Source organism: Mizuhopecten yessoensis, unplaced genomic scaffold (assembly GCF_002113885.1).
Source record: "Mizuhopecten yessoensis strain PY_sf001 unplaced genomic scaffold, ASM211388v2 scaffold10809, whole genome shotgun sequence".
Classification (NCBI taxonomy): domain Eukaryota; kingdom Metazoa; phylum Mollusca; class Bivalvia; order Pectinida; family Pectinidae; genus Mizuhopecten; species Mizuhopecten yessoensis.
The window spans coordinates 489351-511547 of record NW_018408732.1 but is presented as its reverse complement, the minus strand read 5'-3'; the positions used below and the strand labels follow the sequence as shown (position 1 = coordinate 511547).

Here is a 22197-nt window from a genome sequence, read left to right as displayed (position 1 = left end):
GATTAACATTGTAAAGGATGTTAATGTATCTTTCTGTGCATAAAAAAGTTATGTCCTCAGTATTTCTATAGGTAAAATTAGTGTATTTGGGTCCTGTTGAAAGCCACTTTGCTAGGAGTAGATAAGCTGAATTTTCACATTTTCATCTTGTAATTAAATTTTTCCCAATACCATATTGTCCTCACAGTTTGAGTGGTCATAAATGTACTTGTTCAAAATACTTAAAAGATACTTTACTTATATTAGCAACTAATTAGGTATATAAATGTCTTGAAACTCTTACATTTCTGTTATTGTTGTCTTGAATGTGTTCTGTGAAGATATACATATTTGTACAACACCTACCTTCTACAGTACGAGGTATATGCACATGTATTTTCTCTCTTTTGAACAATCATGTAATTGTTGTTTCCAAATTTTGAGTTAAAGTGTTGATTATTGATGGTGTCTGTCGAAATTTTACATACTCCAAAGATTGACACCATTAAAGTAAACATTAATATCAACAGTGTACACATGTATTTTATAGATATCAATAGAATCAGTTAGTGTTTAATTTCATTTGACTACTCTGTAAAGAATAAAATTTTCGGTGTTAGCTTCACTTAGAATTAACGAAAAATTACTGGTTTCATGAAGAAGTTAAAACAGTAATTCATAATACCAGGTAAATAATTTGTTTAAAAAAGAAATAAAAAAACCTAGCTAATTCATTACAATTTGTTTGATTAGAAATACATGCAGGAGGCGAGGACTAAAGGTCTGCGTCAACCTAAGCTTTCTGACATGTCCGCAGCGAGTATGGCCCAGACCAACTGGAAGTTTGTGGAGACACTCTTACAGGAGTGTAAGTCTAAGGTGAGTGACATCTGAGTGTAAGTCTAAGGTGAATGACATCTGAGTGTAAGTCTAGGGTTAATGACATCTGAGTGTAAGTCTAAGGTGAATGACATCTGAGTGTAAGTCTAAGATAAGTGACATCTTAGTGTAAGTCTAAGATAAGTGACATCTTAGTGAAGTCTAAGATGAATGACATCTGAGTGTAAGTCTAAGATAAGTGACATCTGAGTGTAAGTCTAAGGTGAGGGACATCTGAGTGTAAGTCTAAGGTGATTGACATGTGAGTGTAAGTCTAAGGTGAGTGATACTGTCATATGAGTTCAAGTGTTAGGGGATGGTTGGTATTGGTCCAGTTGCAGACATTAATTTGAATGTTTATTAAAACTATTATGTTTGTATTAAAATCCACTGAAAACTTTGTGCAGACAAAGCGTATGTTGGTGGATAAGATGGGCCATGAGGCAGTGGAACTTGGACACGGTAACATCACAGGAGTGGAGGAAAACACCCTCATAGCCAGCCTGTGTGATCTACTGGAGAGGATCTGGGGACATGGTATACAGTTTAAAAAGGTAATACTTCGAAGAATCTAAATCTCAAAAAATAAATGTTTTTTTACAATAGTTATGAAACAAGTTATTTCAACTTATATTAATCGCTCTTGTTGGCCGGGATATTAGTGCGCAGGGGGCCTTAATGTGGGAGGAAACCGGATTACCTGGAGATAACCTACATGGTCGGACAGGTGAACACATACCTTTTCACATCCAATTGGGTAATCAAACCCTGCCACATTGGTGAAAGCCAAGTGCGCTATCCACTGCGCCCCCGGCCACCGAATACGTCCAAGAATAACAATTTATATTCTTTTATTAGATTTTAGGTTTGTACCCCGTCCTTGTGTTATCGACTTTCCTTAAAGAAAGTGTTTTATGGCATATTATTTCACCTGAAGTTACCATTTGGCATGCAAGTACATCTAAGGATATTCAAGGAGGTCACTATGGTCTAAAGTTTGATCTCTGACCTCAGTTATTGAAAGAGTTCATGTTGGCAAAACGTCACCGAGACCTATAGGATACCGAAATATTGTCCCTATTTTAAACTATTTGAATGGATAATACACTTATTCAGTTATAATTGATTGTTGACATGATGGTCAGTGATATTTAGATTGAGTGGTGAGTAGACTGGTATATACAAGATTTCCTGCCTACAGGGAAAGTCGGCACTGTGGTCCCATTTAAAGAGTTTCCAGGAGTTAGAGGAGTGTAACCAAGGCAACAAGTTCCTCGACACTAACCTGCTATCACCAGGTAGGTTAACAATCCTCTGTCTACAAATGTCTGTGAATGGCTATATAAGTGTGTTAATATATAAACCTGTGTGGTAATCTGTAAGGAATTTGTGTGGTTGTTTGTGTACATTTAAAAGATAACTGTATTGGATTGAATGTGTTTACTAAGTAACTGTAAATTTTGACTTCTGTCTAATTGACGGTTAATGGTTGTATAATCTGTAAGCTGTGTGGAGTGTTTGTACTAAGTCACTAATTACTCCAATATACTTGTATAGTAGTGTACAGAGAACATAGAATTAGAAACACATTTACTAATTGTACTTACTGGTAATGAACTATTGTTTTCTGTAGCTCTGAAAATAACTGATGTGAGGCAGTCTCTCCTAAATTGGAGTTATTAGCCTCCCATGTATAACTAACGCTGTTTTATTGCTTTAGTTTTGATTTCATGTGTGTGATAACCTCCCCTAATAATTACTGATTCTGTGTGATTACCTCCACTTGGTATTGCTGAATCTGAGTGATTACCTCCCTTTATTATTATTGAATACTGTTTTGGCTTAAGCCATCTTTTTATCAATCTGAAACGTAGAAATTAAAAACAGCTTTCAAATTATGCTGAAGAACACTATATAACCTGTAAGAACAATCTGATAATAAAATACCAAGCACAAAATTTTAAAAAGTTATTTACTTCTGCAAATGTGAAGATTCTTTTCAGAATGTGATCAAAAGTTTGGCTTATTTATTTGTGATTTTATCATCCCCTTTTGGCTAAAATTAGATGCTCACAAAAAAAATATTGATATTAGCATGTGTGATTGCTTCCCCACATCAGTTATACAGGTAATGAGTCTTAGCTGTTATATTCCTCAGTATTATTGGGTCTAAGAAATACCACTGTATACAGAATCTGAACAGTTATCTCCCCTCATTACAGCCTGGTCTGTACCTCTTTGCTGTTTACAAAATCGGGCTAATTTCCTGTCACTCTCTGTACATCGAATCTTAATTATGCACATCATTATCAGGGATAATTTAGCAAAACTACAAATTGTTTTTGTATTTTTCGGTTTTCCACATATGACAGATAAAGTAGGAATATGTTTATAAGGAGTTAGCATCATTATCGTGACATATGAGAAGGTTAAGAAGATACCTGATCTTTCAGGAACAGAATCCAATTTCCTGGATTTATAAAATGTAAAGACAAAAACTGAGAACTAGATGTTACTTTTGAAGGAGGTTACATTACGGGTGACACATGGGGTCATATTCACTGGTTAATGTCTATGTAGATAACACTGGTCCTATTTCATCAGGGGAGGTAACTCATCCTACCCCCAATGACAACTGGTTGGAGTGGGAACAAAGTCGGTGTATAGGTAAGCTGTGGTTATGGATACCATGCCCTGCACTGTAACATGAGTATGGCATTTTATGTAACCTTTTGGTGGACAGGTTTAATTTTTACAACTTAAATTAATTTGGTGATCAGCATTTGTTTATTTCTTATTCGGTTTTGGCAGTCATGTAATTTTCGTTTAGTTTCCTTTTGTTTTGTTTCTTTTAAGGATTTAGTGTTTTCTGTTTAAGACCCCCATCCCCCTGTAGAGTGGGGATTTTTACCTTTTGATTACAGACCATTTCTGCTTTTAATAAAAATGAATTGTGAGTGAACTTAATCCTTGGAAGTATAATACTCGTAGAAACTCAACAGGCTATAGCTTACATCTATCATTATTGTACTCCCCACAACAAAAGTAGGAGGGGTATACTGGAATCCATGTGTCCCTCTGTTTGTGTCCAGACAACTCCCATTCTACATAGCTTTTACCTGAATTTCATGAAACTTCACTGATGTAATCAACACACTCTGAAATGGTACACTTGCAAGTTACATTTCGTTCTGGCCATTACTATTGGAGGGTTGCCCCATTTTATATGAAAGTTGGCCAAAATTTTGTCCAGGACATATCTTCTGTACTATTTCACTTGGAATAACCAGATTTCGTATGCAAGTACATGATTGAATGTGGCAGGTGCAGAAAACGGAGACCATGAAAAATTATCAAAATATACACATATTTCATGTAGTTATAACAACACTAAGTTAACATAACTTGTAACCTGACTTAGTCTGATATGTCTCCTTACCACACTGACATATCACATCATTACCACACTGACGTATTCAGTGTGGTAATGATGTGATATGTCAGTGTTGTAATGATATGATATGTCAGTGTGGTAATGATTTGATACATCATATGTCAGTGTGGTAATGATGTGCTACGTCAGTGTGGGAATGATGTGCTATGTCAGTGGGGTAATGATGTGATACGTCAGTGTGGGAAGGATGTGATATGTCAGTGTGGTTATGATGTGATACATCAGTGTGGTGATGATGTGATATGTCTGCAGTGTGTAATGATATGATATGTCAGTGTGGTAATGATTTGATACATCAGTGTGGTAATGATGTGCTATGACAGTGTGGTAATGATGTGATACATAAGTGTGGTAAAGATGTGATATGTCAGTGTGGTAATCATGTGATACCTCAGTGTTGTAATGATGTGATATGTCAGTGTTGTAATGATGTGATACATCAGTGTGTAAAGATGTTATATGTCAGTGTGGTAATGATGGAATACATCAGTGTGGTAAAGATGTGCTATGTCAGTGTGGTAATGATGTGCTACGTCAGTGTGGTAAGGATGTGCTATGTCAGTGTGGTAATGATGTGCTAAGTCAGGGTGGTAATGATGTTATACGTCAGTGTGGTAATGATGTGCTACGTCAGTGTGGTAATGATGTGCTAAGTCAGTGTGGTAATGATGTGCTACGTCAGTGTGGGAATGATGTGCTATGTCAGTGGGGTAATGATGTGATACATCAGTGTGTAAAGATGTGATATGTCAGTGTGATAATGATATGATACGTCAGTGTGGTAATGATTTGATATGTCAGTGTGGTATGATGTGATACGTCAATGTGGTAATGATGTGATACGTCAGCGTGGTAATGATGTGATATGTCAGTCTGGTAATGATGTGATACATCAGTGAGGTAATGATGTGATATGTCAGTGGGGTAATGATGTGATACATCAGTGTGCTAATGATGTGATATGGCAGTGTGGTAATGATGTGATATGGCAGTGTGGTAATGATGTGATATGACAGTGTGGTAATGATGTGATACATCATTACCACACTGACGTATCACGTCATTACCACACTGACATAGCACATCTTTACCACACTGATGTATTCCATCATTACCACACTGACATATCACCTCATTACCACACTGACATATCACCTCATTACCACACTGACATATCACAGCGTTACCACACTGATGTATCACATCATTCCCACACTGACATATCACATCTTTACCACACTGATGTATCACATTATTACCATATCACATCATTACCACACTGATGCATCACATCATTACCAAACTGACATATCACATCATTACCACCCTGATGTATCACATCATTACCACATTGACATATAACATCATTACCACACTGATGTATCAAATCATTACCACACTGACGTATCACGTCATTACCACACTGACATAGCACATCTTTACCACACTGATGTATCACATTATTACCATATCACATCATTACCACACTGCCATATCACATCATTACCACACTGACGTATCACATCATTACCACATTGACGTATCACATCATTACCACACTGACATCACATCATTACCACACTGACGTATCACATCATTACCACACTGACGTATCACATCATTACCACACTGACGTATCACATCATTATCACACTGACATATCACATCATTACCACACTGACATAGCACATTATTACACACTGAAGACATATCACATCATTACCACACAGACATATCACATCATTATCACACTGACGTATCACATCATTACCACACTGACGTATCACATCATTACCACACTGACATAGCACATCTTTACCACACTGATGTATGCCATCATTACCACACTGACATATCACATCATTACCACACTGACATATCACATCATTACCACACTGACATATCACATCATTACCACACTGACGTATCACATCATTACCACACTGACATATCACATCATTACCACACTGACGTATCACATCATTACCACACTGACATATCACATCATTACCACACTGACGTATCACATCATTACCACACTGACATATCACATCATTACCACACTGACGTATCACATCATTACCACACTGACATATCACATCATTACCACACTGACGTATCACATCATTACCACACTGACATATCACATCATTACCACACTGACGTATCACATCATTACCACACTGACATATCACATCATTACCACACTGACGTATCACATCATTACCACACTGACATATCACATCATTACCACACTGACGTATCACATCATTACCACACTGACATATCACATCATTACCACACTGACGTATCACATCATTACCACACTGACATATCACATCATTACCACACTGACGTATCACATCATTACCACACTGACATATCACATCATTACCACACTGACGTATCACATCATTACCACACTGACATATCACATCATTACCACACTGACGTATCACATCATTACCACACTGACATATCACATCATTACCACACTGACGTATCACATCATTACCACACTGACATATCACATCATTACCACACTGACGTATCACATCATTACCACACTGACATATCACATCATTACCACACTGACGTATCACATCATTACCACACTGACATATCACATCATTACCACACTGACGTATCACATCATTACCACACTGACATATCACATCATTACCACACTGACGTATCACATCATTACCACACTGACATATCACATCATTACCACACTGACGTATCACATCATTACCACACTGACATATCACATCATTACCACACTGACGTATCACATCATTACCACACTGACATATCACATCATTACCACACTGACGTATCACATCATTACCACACTGACATATCACATCATTACCACACTGATGTATCACATCATTACCAAACTGACATATCACATCATTACCACACTGACATTTCACATCATTACCACACTGACATATCACATCTTTACCACACTGATGTATCACATCATTACCACACTGACATATCACATCATTACCACACTGACATAGCACATCATTACCACACTGATGTTTCACATCATTACCACACTGGCGTATCATTACCTTCAGAATAAAGTCATTTAGCATAGTAAATGATTAGAGTGTATAATAATATATTTTGAATACAGTGATGCTATCCAATAGTTATACCCTGGGTATTTGGGATAGAAAGTTTGCTGTACAAAACGTCTTCCTATATTTGTTCTGTTATAGAAATAGATGACTTACAGATGAAGCATGCTCATGTTTAGATACATTTATTTTTTTGATGTTATTCTCTTCTTTTTATTCATTTTTTAATTTGTTTACCTCAATGACACTTTGTTTCAGTTTCATTTCATGTACAGTGGAGTAAATTGTTTTTGGTGGTAGATATGCTGTGATGAATATGACTGATTAAAGATTTTAGTTCATTAGGAAACAATATCAAGTTTAATGCTATGCTTGCTACCAGTGTTCAATAGCAATAGCTACCGAGAGTTCAATCAGAAACCAAATTGTTGTGAATGTTTTTATCATTTTACAAGTATCACCATTACATTATCCTGACTGAAATACTCTGTTGTTGATTACAAGTGAGTACCTGCATATGCGTTTATTATTCTAGACATTTCACATCCAAGAATCTCTGTATTTATTAAATTTTTGTTTTTAAATAACTGTTCTATATAGTATGTATATATATATATGATAGTAAAATTGAACAAAAACTGGGTTTCTATCAAACCTAGATATACATCAAATAAACATGGAAGTCAGACAGGTCAGTTCAGAAGGGGTCATATAAACATTAAGTTCAGACAGGTCAGTTTGTGTGGGGTCAGTTAATGTACTTATAGGAATGCTATTTGCTCCAGAAGAACGGCCGGAGTTGGCCATGAACAAGGCGGACTTGTCGTCTGTAGTTGATGTGTATCTATCGATCTGTAGTAAGTACTGGGCCTCATCAGGATCCTACACCATATCAATGTGGCTTTTCTTCTACCAAATTATTACTGTAATTCTTAATTTTCTTGTGAATACCCTAAAACAATAGACTCTGTGTGTTAATACCTTTACACAATAAACTGAGTGTGTGAATACCTTAACACAATAAACTCTGTGTGTGAATACCTTTACACAATAAACTCAGTGAGTGAATACCTTTACACAATAAACTCAGTGTATGAATACCTTTACACAATAAACTCAGTGTATGAATACCTTTACACAATAAACTCTGTGTGTTAATAATTTACACAATAAACTCAGTGAGTGAATACCTTTACACAATAAACTCAGTGTATGAATACCTTTGCACAATAAACTCTGTGTGTTAATAATTTATACAATAAACTCAGTGAGTCTATACCTTTACACAATAAACTCAGTGTGTTAATACCTTTACACAATAAACTCAGTGTGCAAATACCTTGACACAATGAACTCAGTGTATGAATACCTTTACACAATAAACTCAGTGAGTGAATACCTTTACACAATAAACTCTGTGTGTTAATAATTAGGGCCCCGTATCAGAGATACGGGTGTCCTTTAGTAATCACTCTGTCTGTCTGTCTGTCCACAAATTTTGTTCCTGGCTAATAACTTTGGTATTAATTGACCGATTTACAAGATGTTCAGTCCAAAAATTACACACTCGGTTAAAAAGTCAAGGTCAAAAGTCAAGGTCATAAGGTTAAAAGGTCCAGGTCAAATTTTGCATCTTTTCACTGATGAGCATTTTGTTATGACATGATGAAGCAAAGTTGATCAGAATTAAACAAGGAGTCAACTGATCGAAGGTCAAGGTCATCGGGTCAAAGGTCTAGGTCAAAGGTCAAGGTCAAATTTTGTAGCTTTTCACTAATGAGCATTTTATGACAATATGAAGCAAAGTTGGTCGAAATTAAACAAAGAGACACACTGTGGTAAAAAGTCGAGGTCAAAGGTCAAGGTCATTAGGTTCAAAGGTCAAGGTCTATTTTTGCATTTTTTCACTGATGAACATTTTGTTATGACACTATGGAGCAATATTATTCAGAAGTAAATAAGAAGTCAACTGAACAAAGGTCAAGGTCATTGGATCAAAGGTCAAGGTTAAATTTTGTATCTTTCCACTGGTGAATATTTCATTATGATGCTTTGAAGCAATGTAGCTCATAATTAAACAAGGAGTCAATTGACCAAAAGTCAAGGTCACTTTGTCAAAGGTCAAGGGTCAAATTTTGTATCTTTTCCCTGATGAACATTTTGTTAGGACATTATGAAGCAAAGTTGGTCAGAATTAAACAAGGAGTCAACTGACGAAAGGTCAAGGTCATTGGGTCAATGTCAAATATTGTATCTTTTTACTGATGAACATTATTTTTATGTTATTATGAAGCAAAATTGTACAGAACTTAACACCAAGTCAAATGACCTAAGGTCAAGGTTACAGGGTCCAAAGGGTCAAGGTCAAGTTTTGTATTTTTTAACTGATGAACATTTTACACAATAAACTCAAAGTGTGAATACTTGTAACACAATAAACTCAAAGTGTGAATACTTTAACACAATAAACTCAAAGTGTGAATATTTTACACAATAAACTCAAAGTGTGAATATTTTACACAAAATACCTGACGTGTTAAATCTTTGCTTCATTAATTTGCATTTAAACTTTGTAAAGTATCAACTGTTTATATATTATACCTTAAAAGAAAATAAGCATTGATATGGTGAAAGGGACCTGACTTTTGATGTCTGAGTCTGACTGACCAGTGGTCAGTAGAGCTTATTAGGTATCATGTTCACAACACCTGTAGGCTGTACACAAAGCTAGACTCTCTATGACTTTATAGCACTGCTGCAACTTTCACTTTATCTCTAGTGCTATTCATGTTCATACTGTACTTGTGGAATACCATCAGATGTTAAACCTGAAAAGGGTGTGTTGTCATCCATAAATGTGTTCCTGGGAGGACAACTGTAAATTTATACTCCGAGGACGTCCCTAAATATGTTACTAGGAGGACAGCTGTAAACTTATACTCAGAGGACGTCCCTAAATATGTTACTAGGAGGACAGCTGTAAACTTATACTCCGAGGACGTCCCTAAATATGTTACTGGGAGGACAGCTGTAAACTTATACTCAGAGGACGTCCCTAAATATGTTACTAGGAGGACAGCTGTAAACTTATACTCCGAGGACGTCCCTAAATATGTTACTGGGAGGACAGCTGTAAACTTATACTCAGAGGACGTCCCTAAATATGTTACTAGGAGGACAGCTGTAAACTTATACTCCGAGGACGTCCCTAAATATGTTACTGGGAGGACAGCTGTAAACTTATACTCAGAGGACGTCCCTAAATATGTTACTGGGAGGACAGCTGTAAACTTATACTCAGAGGACGTCCCTAAATATGTTACTGGGAGGACAGCTGTAAATTTATACTCAGAGGACGTCCCTAAATATGTTACTGGGAGGACAGCTGTAAATTTATACTCAGAGGACGTCCCTAAATATGTTACTGGGAGGACAGCTGTAAATTTATACTCAGAGGACGTCCCTAAATATGTTACTGGGAGGACAGCTGTAAATTTATACTCAGAGGACGTCCCTAAATATGTTACTGGGAGGACAGCTGTAAATTTATACTCAGAGGACGTCCCTAAATATGTTACTGGGAGGACAGCTGTAAATTTATACTCAGAGGACGTCCCTAAATATGTTACTGGGAGGACAGCTGTAAATTTATACTCAGAGGACGTCCCTAAATATGTTACTGGGAGGACAGCTGTAAATTTATACTCAGAGGACGTCCCTAAATATGTTACTGGGAGGACAGCTGTAAACTTATACTCAGAGGACGTCCCTAAATATGTTACTGGGAGGACAGCTGTAAACTTATACTCAGAGGACGTCCCTAAATATGTTACTGGGAGGACAGCTGTAAACTTATACTCAGAGGACGTCCCTAAATATGTTACTGGGAGGACAGCTGTAAACTTATACTCAGAGGACGTCCCTAAATATGTTACTGGGAGGACAGCTGTAAACTTATACTCAGAGGACGTCCCTAAATATGTTACTGGGAGGACAGCTGTAAACTTATACTCAGAGGACGTCCCTAAATATGTTACTGGGAGGACAACTGTAAACTTATTATATGTCCCTAAATGTGTATGTGGTAGGGCTATAACATCATAAATATCTGTGATATTTTAGCCCTGTCAAATTTCTTCCTTTTACTTTTAAAATAAAATCCAACATGTGAGAAATTCACAAATGCTTGTGAAATATAATGAGTGAGCAATACATAGAGAATATTAACCTACTGCTTCTAAAAACAGTAACATCGAAGTCAATATCTAAATTCATTAACCTCAACATGAGTATAATCAAACCATTGAGGATGTAAAAAATAATGTTATCTAATATTTAAATAAAGGTAACTAAATACTTAAATCGACAGACATAAAAGTGTGGAATACCGTGGTAATAAAATATTAGGGGTGTAAAAGTTAAAACAAATGAGGAGTGGAAATTCGAAAAAGAACACAGGGTGTGATATGTAAAAGTATGAGGGGGTTGAAGATTTCCTTACAGTATGTGATCTAATGTTAGGGTTAGGACTGTAAAGCTAGAATCTGTGTTATCTAGTATTGTACTGTTGTCACATTGTATATCATTTAGTTAACATTAGCCAAGGCTGCACACTATTATCGTTACTATGTCAAAATCCACATTGGGCGCCTAAATTTATTGTTGTCAAAGTAATAACAAAATGTTTGGGGTAATAATGTAGGTTACTTTTAATTGTTTTAGAAAGTAGTCCACGATATGTCTATGACTGTGCTTGTTTCACAGAAATGACCTATTTGTGGGACTCTTAATGTTCTTTTTTTCAGTATTATCAATATTGTATTAATGTGATCCTTTTTCCCTGTTTGGGGCCTCCTGAACTAATGCTGTCACCTGATTTCCTTTCCGGCCCCACTAGCTATGGCATGGTGTGTCCTGCGTAGGCGGTATCAGAATAAATGTACGTCACTCCGGTATCATCAGCTTGTCGTGTGTCGTCCTGTGTGTTCAGTTGTCACATACCTCTGTCTAGTTGTTCACTGTTAAGACAGAACATGTTTTCCTCAATAGACAGTCATCTGCTTGATACAGGTTTCTGGTCTTAACAGACAATCTTTTGCAACAAAGTGTTTTGTTTTTGATAATGACATTCTTCAAATTGCTTTCGTTTTCTTTATTTTGCTTATTTATTTATCTCAGATTAACAGAGAAAAAAATGTGCATGCTTCAATCATTTGTTTGAGAAAGTTGCTGTTGATTTTGGCATTAAGTTTCAGGAGGCACCCAGGGGCAATGATTACAGTTTTAGTATTGTTTAATATGATGAGACAGAATATTGTGTCTGTTGCTGATTTGAGATAAAAATAATGCATATATATAAAACACTTATCTGTTGCACCCTCAACTTGTAAACTCAAAAGTGGCAGCACCAAAGTTTTTATCCTATTTTCAAATTGACATTGTTCTTATTGAAATTCTTGTAAAAAGCACATTCTTATTTGGATGATGGCTGTTATGCCAGTGTATTGTCCTACAAGTATACTAAAGATAGAGTCACATAAGAATGATACCCATCTGTCAGTTGTCACATTGTCATCAGGTTCACTTTATCTCTTCACACCTAATCGTCGGGGTTTCGGCACCATCAACAATCCTGTTCAAACATTTTCAGTTGTCTTTTATCACTGATTTCATGGCATGTCTTCTCCTAGCTTGAGTGAAGCATTTAATTATTATGCAATTACTTTGATCCCAGGAGTTTCTCCAAAATGTCATCAGCACTACGGTTACCTATCTGTTTGTTGAGAATTTGTTCAAAAGAGAATAACACATTGAAAAGGCTCCATAAATTGTAACATGTCTCCAATAGGAACTATGTTAATGATAATCAGATAACAAACATGTCTCCAGTAGGAACTATGTTAATGATAATCAGATAACAAACATGTATCCAGTAGGAACTATGTTAATGATAATCAGATAGCAAACATGTCTCCAGTAGGAATTATGTTAATGATAATCAGATAACAGACATGTCTCCCGTAGGAACTATGTTAATGATAATCAGATAACAAACATGTCTCAAGTAGGAACTATGTTAATGATAATCAGATAACAAACATGTATCCAGTAGGAACTATGTTAATGATAATCAGATAACAGATATGTCTCCAGTAGGAACTATGTTAATGATAATCAGATAACAAACATGTCTCCAGGAGGAACTATGTTAATGATAATCAGATAACAAACATGTCTCCAGGAGGAACTATGTTAATGATAATCAGATAACAAACATGTCTCCAGGAGGAACTATGTTAATGATAATCAGATAACAAACATGTATCCAGTAGGAACTATGTTAATGATAATCAGATAGCAAACATGTCTCCAGGAGGAACTATGTTAATGATAATCAGATAACAAACATGTCTCCAGTAGGAATTATGTTAATGATAATCAGATAACAGACATGTCTCGAGTAGGAACTATGTTAATGATAATCAGATAACAGATATGTCTCCAGTAGGAACTATGTTAATGATAATCAGATAGCAAACATGTCTCCAGGAGGAACTATGTTAATGATAATCAGATAACAAACATGTCTCCAGGAGGAACTATGTTAATGATAATCAGATAACAAACATGTCTCCAGTAGCAACTATGTTAATGATAATCAGTTAGCAAACATGTCTCCAGTAGGAACTATGTTAATGATAATCAGATAGCAAACATGTCTCCAGGAGGAACTATGTTAATGATAATCAGATAACAGACATTTCTCCAGTAGGAACTATGTTAATGATAATCAGATAACAAACATGTCTGTATCTGTTGAGTGTAGCTGCTTTGATCATTTTTCATTTATCATAACAACCTATTGCATTTCATTACCATTCAATGGCAGATATTTACAAACTTATTCGTATTTTCTGAAGCTAGACATCTACACTGCTATTTAATGTTGAAAAATCTGTCAAAAGCAAGCTTCTTGTCATTAAATTGTCTGAATCAAGCTGCTTGTGTCAAAACTTAAAGCAGTCTGCTTGTAGAAGGCCAGCCACTGGACCTGTGTATATTTAATCAGAACTGAACCATCGTGCATGTTTGGACTCCCCATCCTTTCAACCAGTTTGGTTTTTGCCTCCAGTGATTCCTTCTGTTGCAGTTCAACATTTGCATGGATTTTTATTCAAGAATAAATTGGTAGATTTAGAAGTATACCAATAAATGAATCTTTGCAATTTATAATTCTTACTACTAAAAAAATGTTCTGACCCTTTATATCAATTTGATGTTAAGTAAACAATAAGACAGTATTGACTGAGGACTTTGTTGGAGATGATAATACAATCTATAACATTTAACCATCTTTGTACACTTTATATCAGTATGTCTACATATATCAAATACTCAGTTTAAAGATTATTATTTCAAAACATTGTGGTGTTGCATTGTGTTTGTAATTTGATGCGTTCCCAAACATCAATGCTGTCCCAATTTTCCATTCATAACAAGAATAATATACAAATCATGTAATTAGTGGTGTATGTATGCTTAAACTGTAGTGGAGTCTATCGTGTAAACTGGTGTATACAAGCCTCCCGAGATACAAGTCGGACTATATGCCTACCTCTTACTTAACAGATATGTCGGGGATGTCAATAACAGATGGGACCCGCTCACTGGAACGTAAAACTCACCGTCGTAAAGGTAGCACTGGGAGAATAGAGTTACCTACCTTGAACCCGCTTCCCTCATCAATAACATTTGATTTAAGGTAAGGATTATAATCAATAGATGATGGCTGTTAGCTTGCTGTTCAAAAGCTAACTCTGTATTTGCTGTGGTGCAGTGTTATTTTTCCATCAACCAGCATCAATTTGTTTCTTTAAATGACTTACCAAGAAGCCTATAGCATCGTGCTATTTGGCTTGTAGCATTCAGGGTAAGAGGGGAATCTACTTTTTTCAAATGAATGACCTCAACCTATTTTAAAGGTCAAAAGGTCTTATGTGTTACAATCTTTTAAGTACTTCTTTTGAATAGCAAAGAGATATAGGGTAATGATATTTGGTGAGTGGCCTGCGAGGGTGAAGGGCTATCAATTTTGTGCAAATGAGTTACCTTGACAACTTGTCTTGAATAAAAATGAGGTCTAAGGTGGTAACTTTATAATCTTTGTCTGAAGCCTGCTATGGTGATTGGCTATCACATTCGTTTGGACTGACATTAATTTACAAGAATAAATGAGTCAAATAATTGTTGAGATTATGGACTACTAGTTAAGTAAGATAAGGGTGCATCTTCCAACAAAGATCTGTTAAGTGCAGAGTAATGATAGTTAGCTAGTAGTGGTAGTTTGCTTGCTATTAAGTTTGTTCAAATAATTTGACCAACAATGATGGTTTACAGATATGTGAGATGTGTTTGCTAACATCATTGAAAAACAAGGGAGCAATACGGGCCCATGGGGCTTTTAAATTATATGAATTCAAATGATGGATGTTTTTCACCTAAGCAATACCTTGGTTTTGATGTACATGATTTTGGTTAAGTATTGCACTTGGCAATATTTGCAAATTCCATGTAAATCTGCAGTTGTGTGATATAGAGTTGTCTCCCCTAACAGGAAGGTACAACAGATGACAGAGATCCGGACTGATGTGGGATATGCACGAGCCTGGATCAGACTTGCACTGGAGAAAAAGGTTCTGTCTGCCCATCTCAAGATCCTACTAAGCAACATAGAGCTTCTCAGGTAAGTAGTTATACCCTAAACAGCAGCACATGACATTTGTATAAGTATAGACTAGAGCAGCACAGGGGCATGGCTATACCATGTATATCAGTAGAGGGACATCTGTATTATAAGTATAGGCTAGATTAGCACAGGGGCGTGGCTATACCATGTACATCAGTATAGGGACATCTGTATAAGTATAGACTAGAGCAGCACAGGGACATGGCTATACCTGCTACAGCTGCACAGGGACATTTGTATAAGTATAGGCTAGATTAGCACAGGGGCATGGCTATACCATGTATATCAGTACAGGGACATCTGTATAAGTATAGGCTAGATTAGCACATGGGCTGGTGATATGACTTAGGGTGAGGGTGATTGTCTGGTGATATGACTTAGAGTGAGGGTGATTGTCTGGTGATATGACTTAGGGTGAGGGTGATTGTCTGTGATATGACTTAGGGTGAGGGTGATTGTCTGTGATATGACTTAGGGTGAGGGTGATTGTCTGGTGATATGACTTAGAGTGAGGGTGATTGTCTGGTGATATGACTTAGGGTGAGGGTGATTGTCTGTGATATGACTTAGGGTGAGGGTGATTGTCTGTGATATGACTTAGGGTGAGGGTGATTGTCTGATTTGTATATTTACAGGAGCCTATACAAGCGGTATGCCTTCCTGAGGTGTGAGGACGAGAGAGAACAGTTCCTTTACCACCTCCTATCTCTCAATGCTGTTGATTACTCGTGCTTCACGAACAGCTTCACCAACACAAGTAAGGCCATGTTACAACGGTACAGATAATTAAGAAGTGTCTACCCTTCTGATAACGTCCTCCCTCAAAATTTGTGTCTGTATTTATTTGACTAGCTGTAAATTTCAACATTGAATAAACAAGGTGATACATATCTGATAATTAGATTTGTTTATATTCCTCAAACACTCCACAACATTGCCCAGACCTGATTGAAAACCACACCGACTGTTACAGGGTTATATACTTCAGTTTATTATACCTGTTACATATCTTTACAGTGGTCCCCTACAAAATTCTAATCTACCCTTGTCCCAAATTTGGATGTTCTACAACGAGTGCTAACCCCTGGATCAACCTGGCAGGCCAGGCTGGAGAGACGGGGGTCACAGAGATTCCTAAGGGTCTCCTAGAGTTCAACCTCGAGGTAGGTTACATACAGTGTTGGAGTATTTAAGCAATGCATGTTTTAGAAAATGTTGTTATGGCCCTATAACACACATTGCTATTGATGACAAACTTAGTAAAGCCTAATAGGGCTTTATGTAAGTTTGTCAGTAATAGAAATGTGTGTTACAGGACCATGACAATATTTTAGCAAATATTCATTATTTATATTTAATAAGTACAGTTGTGGGTTCGCACAACGTTATACAATGTGCGGTGCGTGAACGATTGAAATCTGGACGATTATTGCTTGCGCACATTTGTGCGGACGATGGACGAACGTAGTGCGATAATAATCGTGGTTGGTGTAAATTGAGGAATGCTTTAACAATATATACGGTTTCGTGTTTAAACATATAAACTTGATTTTTATGTATGTTTCTATATTCTACCTACATCTATAGGCTTAGCTTTATGTGTATACTTTCCTAAATTAAGAAATTGTATTTTTGGTATTTTTTAAACGACCTTAATCGACACATGTGAAATCACAACACAGTCCCGTATTCAGGTAAACATAGCCACTTTGTACACATGTACCTGGACCGTAGTTTCCCCCCGCCCGAGGTGCTTACATATTTCGTCGGGTAGGGCAAGGGGTGTGAAAACACATGTGAAGGGGTGCTATAGGCAAACCGAATGCAAATAACAAATACTAAACGCCCAGATGTATTATCTGCTCTCTGTGTCAGGCACAGGGCGCCAGGTAAAACTCTGGTCACTCATCAATTGTTATTTACCTGTTCTGTAACCTTGGAGCAAAACCCATTCTTGACAGTCTAACGGTCACTGTAATGCTGTGTAACATGCATTGTAAAACTGTACATAATTTTCATTACTGTGATGAGAAATTACAGTAATACATACAATTTTCATTATTGCATACGAGCTTTCCGCATTTTTTTCATTCCGTAATATTGATCTACAAATTGTATCCAATCGCACAGTTGTGCGGACAGAAGCGCACAATGGGGCGAACGATTGTTAAATCGCACAGTTGTGCGCACCATGTGTGAACGATGTGCGGACGGTGTGTGAACGATGTATGCACGGGGTGCGCACAGTATTTTTGGTGCGTTGTGCAGTCACACAACTGTAATTGTGCTTTATTAAGTTATTTCAAACAGTTTTGAACATTGACAACAATGAAATTGATGACGTCACAATAGAAATTGATGACGTTACAAGAGCAAATGTAAATAAACCTAAGTGATCTCAATGGAGGCGGTTTTTATACAGTGTTACAGATCTACTATGGAATCTTTAAAACTATCTCTTGAAGCAGTTGTGATATTTGTTAGAAAGATAGACACCAGTTAACTATGATGTATGAAAAATTCTGTCTTGTTTCAGCATAAAAATCTAGGTGTGTTGACCACACTACGGATTGGTCATGACAACAGTGGTATGACACCTCGATGGCTAGTCGACTACGTACTGGTACGCAACGATCTCACAGGGCACGTGTACAAGTAAGTCTAAATTACAAGTAAGTCTTACTGATTTACAGGGCACCATACCTGCCAACCCAAGATATACTAAAAGAGGGTCATAGCGCGCGACGGCTTTTTTCGCAAGAAATATAAGAAAAATAGATATTAAATTATAACTTAAATATTTTAATGAGGTAAAAGTTACATTCTACATTCATTGAACTGTTCTTCCAGCAGATCTAGCTGATCCTCATCCACAATACCAAATTCAAAGCTGAAAAATAAAAAGATTTGTCAACAACAACTTATAAAATTAACTCATAATAATATATATGATACTGTGTTTTCACAGACATTTTTTATGTCAATTGAAATGGTCCTGACAGTAAGATGTCACATTCTGCTCATATAAAATACCATTTTGTTTCTGTCACTGAAAATGGTCCTGACAATAAAAAGTTGCACCCTTCTCATATAAAATATCAGTTTTATACGAGTAGGGTTTGAACTCCGATTGTTTGGATCATTTTGATTGACAGAAACAAATCATTAAATGCCTGTGCATGTTTTTGACTAGAGTGCAGAATGCAGCGTTTGGTCCACGATCGCGGGACTTTATACACTATAACTCATTTTCCTACGACATTTGATACACACAATCTTTTCTTTTAGCATTTCGTGAAGTAGAACCTGCAAGTCCCGATAATGACTTCTTTCTTCAAGAAGACATAACGTTACCTTCAAAATACGATCTATTCTACGTAAATACAATTGTAAAAACAACTCAATTATTCGTTAAAACACCTGACTAATTACTTGAAGGCAAGTTCAGTAACAAGGTTCTTTATATAAACATTTGTAACAACAGTTCTAGTACGTATATAAACAACTCACAACTTACCTGTTGGTGAGAAACGGAAACAGGAAATAGATCATCTTTCTTGTGAAGAAGGATGGAAGAGTCTAGAGAATTCCGAGTGACTTCAGTAACTTCTAATATACGAAAAGATTCCGGGTGAAAACGGGTGAAATTGACGAAATCCGGGTCAAAATCGTAAATTGGTATACACTGATTTTGTGTATCATGTGTTGTTGTTTTGGTGTTTACCAGGTTTAACTGTGGTCGATGGCTAGGAAAGGGTGTCGATGATGGGAGTACAGAGCGCCTCCTAGTGGCAGAAATTATCCCTAAAACATCAGACATGGACGGTAATCCCCACTTTTTGGCTCTCATGTTTCTCTGCTAAATGACTGATAACATCAAACTATACTTAATTCTCTAGTGTTAATAAATTTGTAAGTCATTTGTGGTAGTTTAATATTGTCTTGCCGCCACAAAGTGGAAGCGAGACTAAGGTGTTGCTTTTCCAGCGACGGCGACAGCAACATTAAGTTTTTGCATTTAAGTTAGTTTCATTGTGCTAGACCAACCAAACTTGGACCAAGGATGCATCTTAGTTACTTGTCAGTATCTCCATTAACATCAAGTTTTTGCATTTTAGTTAGTTCTCTGATATGTGCATTGATGGTCAAGCAGGGTATAGGCGAGACATATCCATCCGAATTGAATAATGTTCTGTGACATGATTTTACCATACAGGACTGGACCTAGCTGTGCTGGCATCCTCATCCCCGAGGAGTATGTCACCTAATTCACCCAAGAAATCCTCAGATCAGAGTAAGTTTAGCTTTTATGAATAGGTGTGAAATACCTATGTTCATAGTAAAAACTTACTTTATCACATAAAATTCATTGTTTCATAGTAACAAATTAATTTGTCAGATACTTGATATTCATTCAATAATTGAGAATAATGGATATTTGCTTTACTCATCCTTATTGCCATAATGTTAAAAGTACTACCTAAACTTCTTTTTTCAAGATTTGAAAATTCCAATGATACAAGAAATGCTGGGCCATGCTATCAACAATCTAGTCAAACATTATTACAAGCCTGAGAAGGAGGTGAGATCTTTCAGCTTTCCTAACGTAACTTACTTATAAGCCATCATTGATACAACTTATATTTTTAGGTCACCTGAGCTTTAGCTCAAGTGACCTATTGCTATCCGTTTTTGTCCGTCGTCGTCCGTCGTCCGTTAACATTTTACATTTCAAACTTAAAGTCAAGTTCTGCTGGGCCGATTGAACTGAAAGTTGGTAGGAATGATCGCCTCATGGTCCTGACAAAGTGTTGTTATTTTTCGGGTCAATCAGAAATACAATTTGGCTGCCATGGCCGCTATTTTGTAAATACCTATTTCAAACTTAAAATCAAGTTCTAATAGGCCGATCTCACTTAAAATCGGTCTAGGAATGATCAGCTCATGGTCCTGACAAAGTTAAGTTAACATTATACTTAACTATTTTTTACTCAAATTGGTACATATTTCAACAATAAAAATAAATACTGTAGGACTCAGGTGACCGTTAAGGCCCATGGGCCTCTTGTTAATTCTATGTATTGCATAACTGTGTTAACTGTTGATGGTACTGGATCATTACACAGTAAGTGATTTGATCCTTGATATTGATGTGCTAATTCTTAGTATTAATTATCATATATTGATTTGGTTGATAGATTTCCTGTCCAGAACATTGAACTCTGAACATTTTATTCGTGTAGCTAGTCTGTTGCTGCGATACCTCTGGGGTTATTATACACCATGTATTACATACCCAGCAAGGCACCACATTGAACCGTACTGTGTTAAACGTGGTTCTGAGGATGTCACATCTAATGTGTTGAAACATTTGGGTTCAAGTTTTGAAATCCAGTTGAACATGTGTCATGGACATCAATCTTGGACATCAATCTTTTTTATTGATAGATGTCTTATCAGTAATGTTCGTTCAATCAATGAGGTACTTTTTAGCCCACCTTCATCAGATGGTGGACTGTTAAATCACCCTTGGTCCGTTGTCCATCTGTCTGTCCTTAAACAATTCTTGTTAGCGGCACTATTACTCTGGAACAGTGGAGGTATCTTTCCCCATGGTCTTTTGTTACACATATCAAATTTTGCAATTGATCAATAAACCAAGATGGCTGACAGGCAGCCAATTTGAATTTTCAGAGTAAAATATTGTTAGCACTATTTGTCAGACAGTAATTAAAAGTTCTTTCTCAAATTTGGCATTATGGCATTAAGGTTCCCAATGGTCCCCACTCATGCATATTGATTTATGGGACTGATAAAAGAAATAGAATGGCCACTAGACAGCCATCTTGAATATTGATTTTTAGGTCACCTGAGCTTTGCTCAAGTGACCTATTCCAATCGCTTTTCGTCCGTCGTCGTCCGTCGTGCGTAAACTTTTACATTTTCAACTTCTTCTCAAGAACCAGTGGATGGATTTTTTTCAAACTTGGTCAGAATCATCCTTGGTAGATGAGGCTTCAAAATTGTAAAATTGGGATTCCTAC

The 22197-nt window shown here is 36.6% G+C and overlaps 1 protein-coding gene across 7 annotated transcripts in view; it reads left to right on the top strand.

The window, feature by feature from the left end:
• Window positions 1-22197, top strand: part of LOC110462582 (DENN domain-containing protein 5B-like) — a 41762-nt gene that overhangs the window by 13315 nt on the left and 6250 nt on the right. For 4 of the 7 annotated variants that reach the window (XM_021516586.1, XM_021516587.1, XM_021516585.1 and 1 more), the window contains 13 exons: window positions 733-858; window positions 1266-1412; window positions 2060-2156; window positions 3463-3525; window positions 8193-8264; window positions 15037-15169; window positions 16022-16150; window positions 16789-16910; window positions 17171-17316; window positions 18690-18808; window positions 19881-19978; window positions 20370-20447; window positions 20653-20735. In XM_021516586.1, the coding sequence (XP_021372261.1) occupies window positions 733-858; window positions 1266-1412; window positions 2060-2156; window positions 3463-3525; window positions 8193-8264; window positions 15037-15169; window positions 16022-16150; window positions 16789-16910; window positions 17171-17316; window positions 18690-18808; window positions 19881-19978; window positions 20370-20447; window positions 20653-20735 (1413 nt within the window). The remainder of the gene's footprint in view (window positions 1-732; window positions 859-1265; window positions 1413-2059; window positions 2157-3462; window positions 3526-8192; window positions 8265-15036; window positions 15170-16021; window positions 16151-16788; window positions 16911-17170; window positions 17317-18689; window positions 18809-19880; window positions 19979-20369; window positions 20448-20652; window positions 20736-22197) is intronic. The other 3 variants (XM_021516589.1, XM_021516590.1, XM_021516591.1) reach the window with 3 other exon arrangements.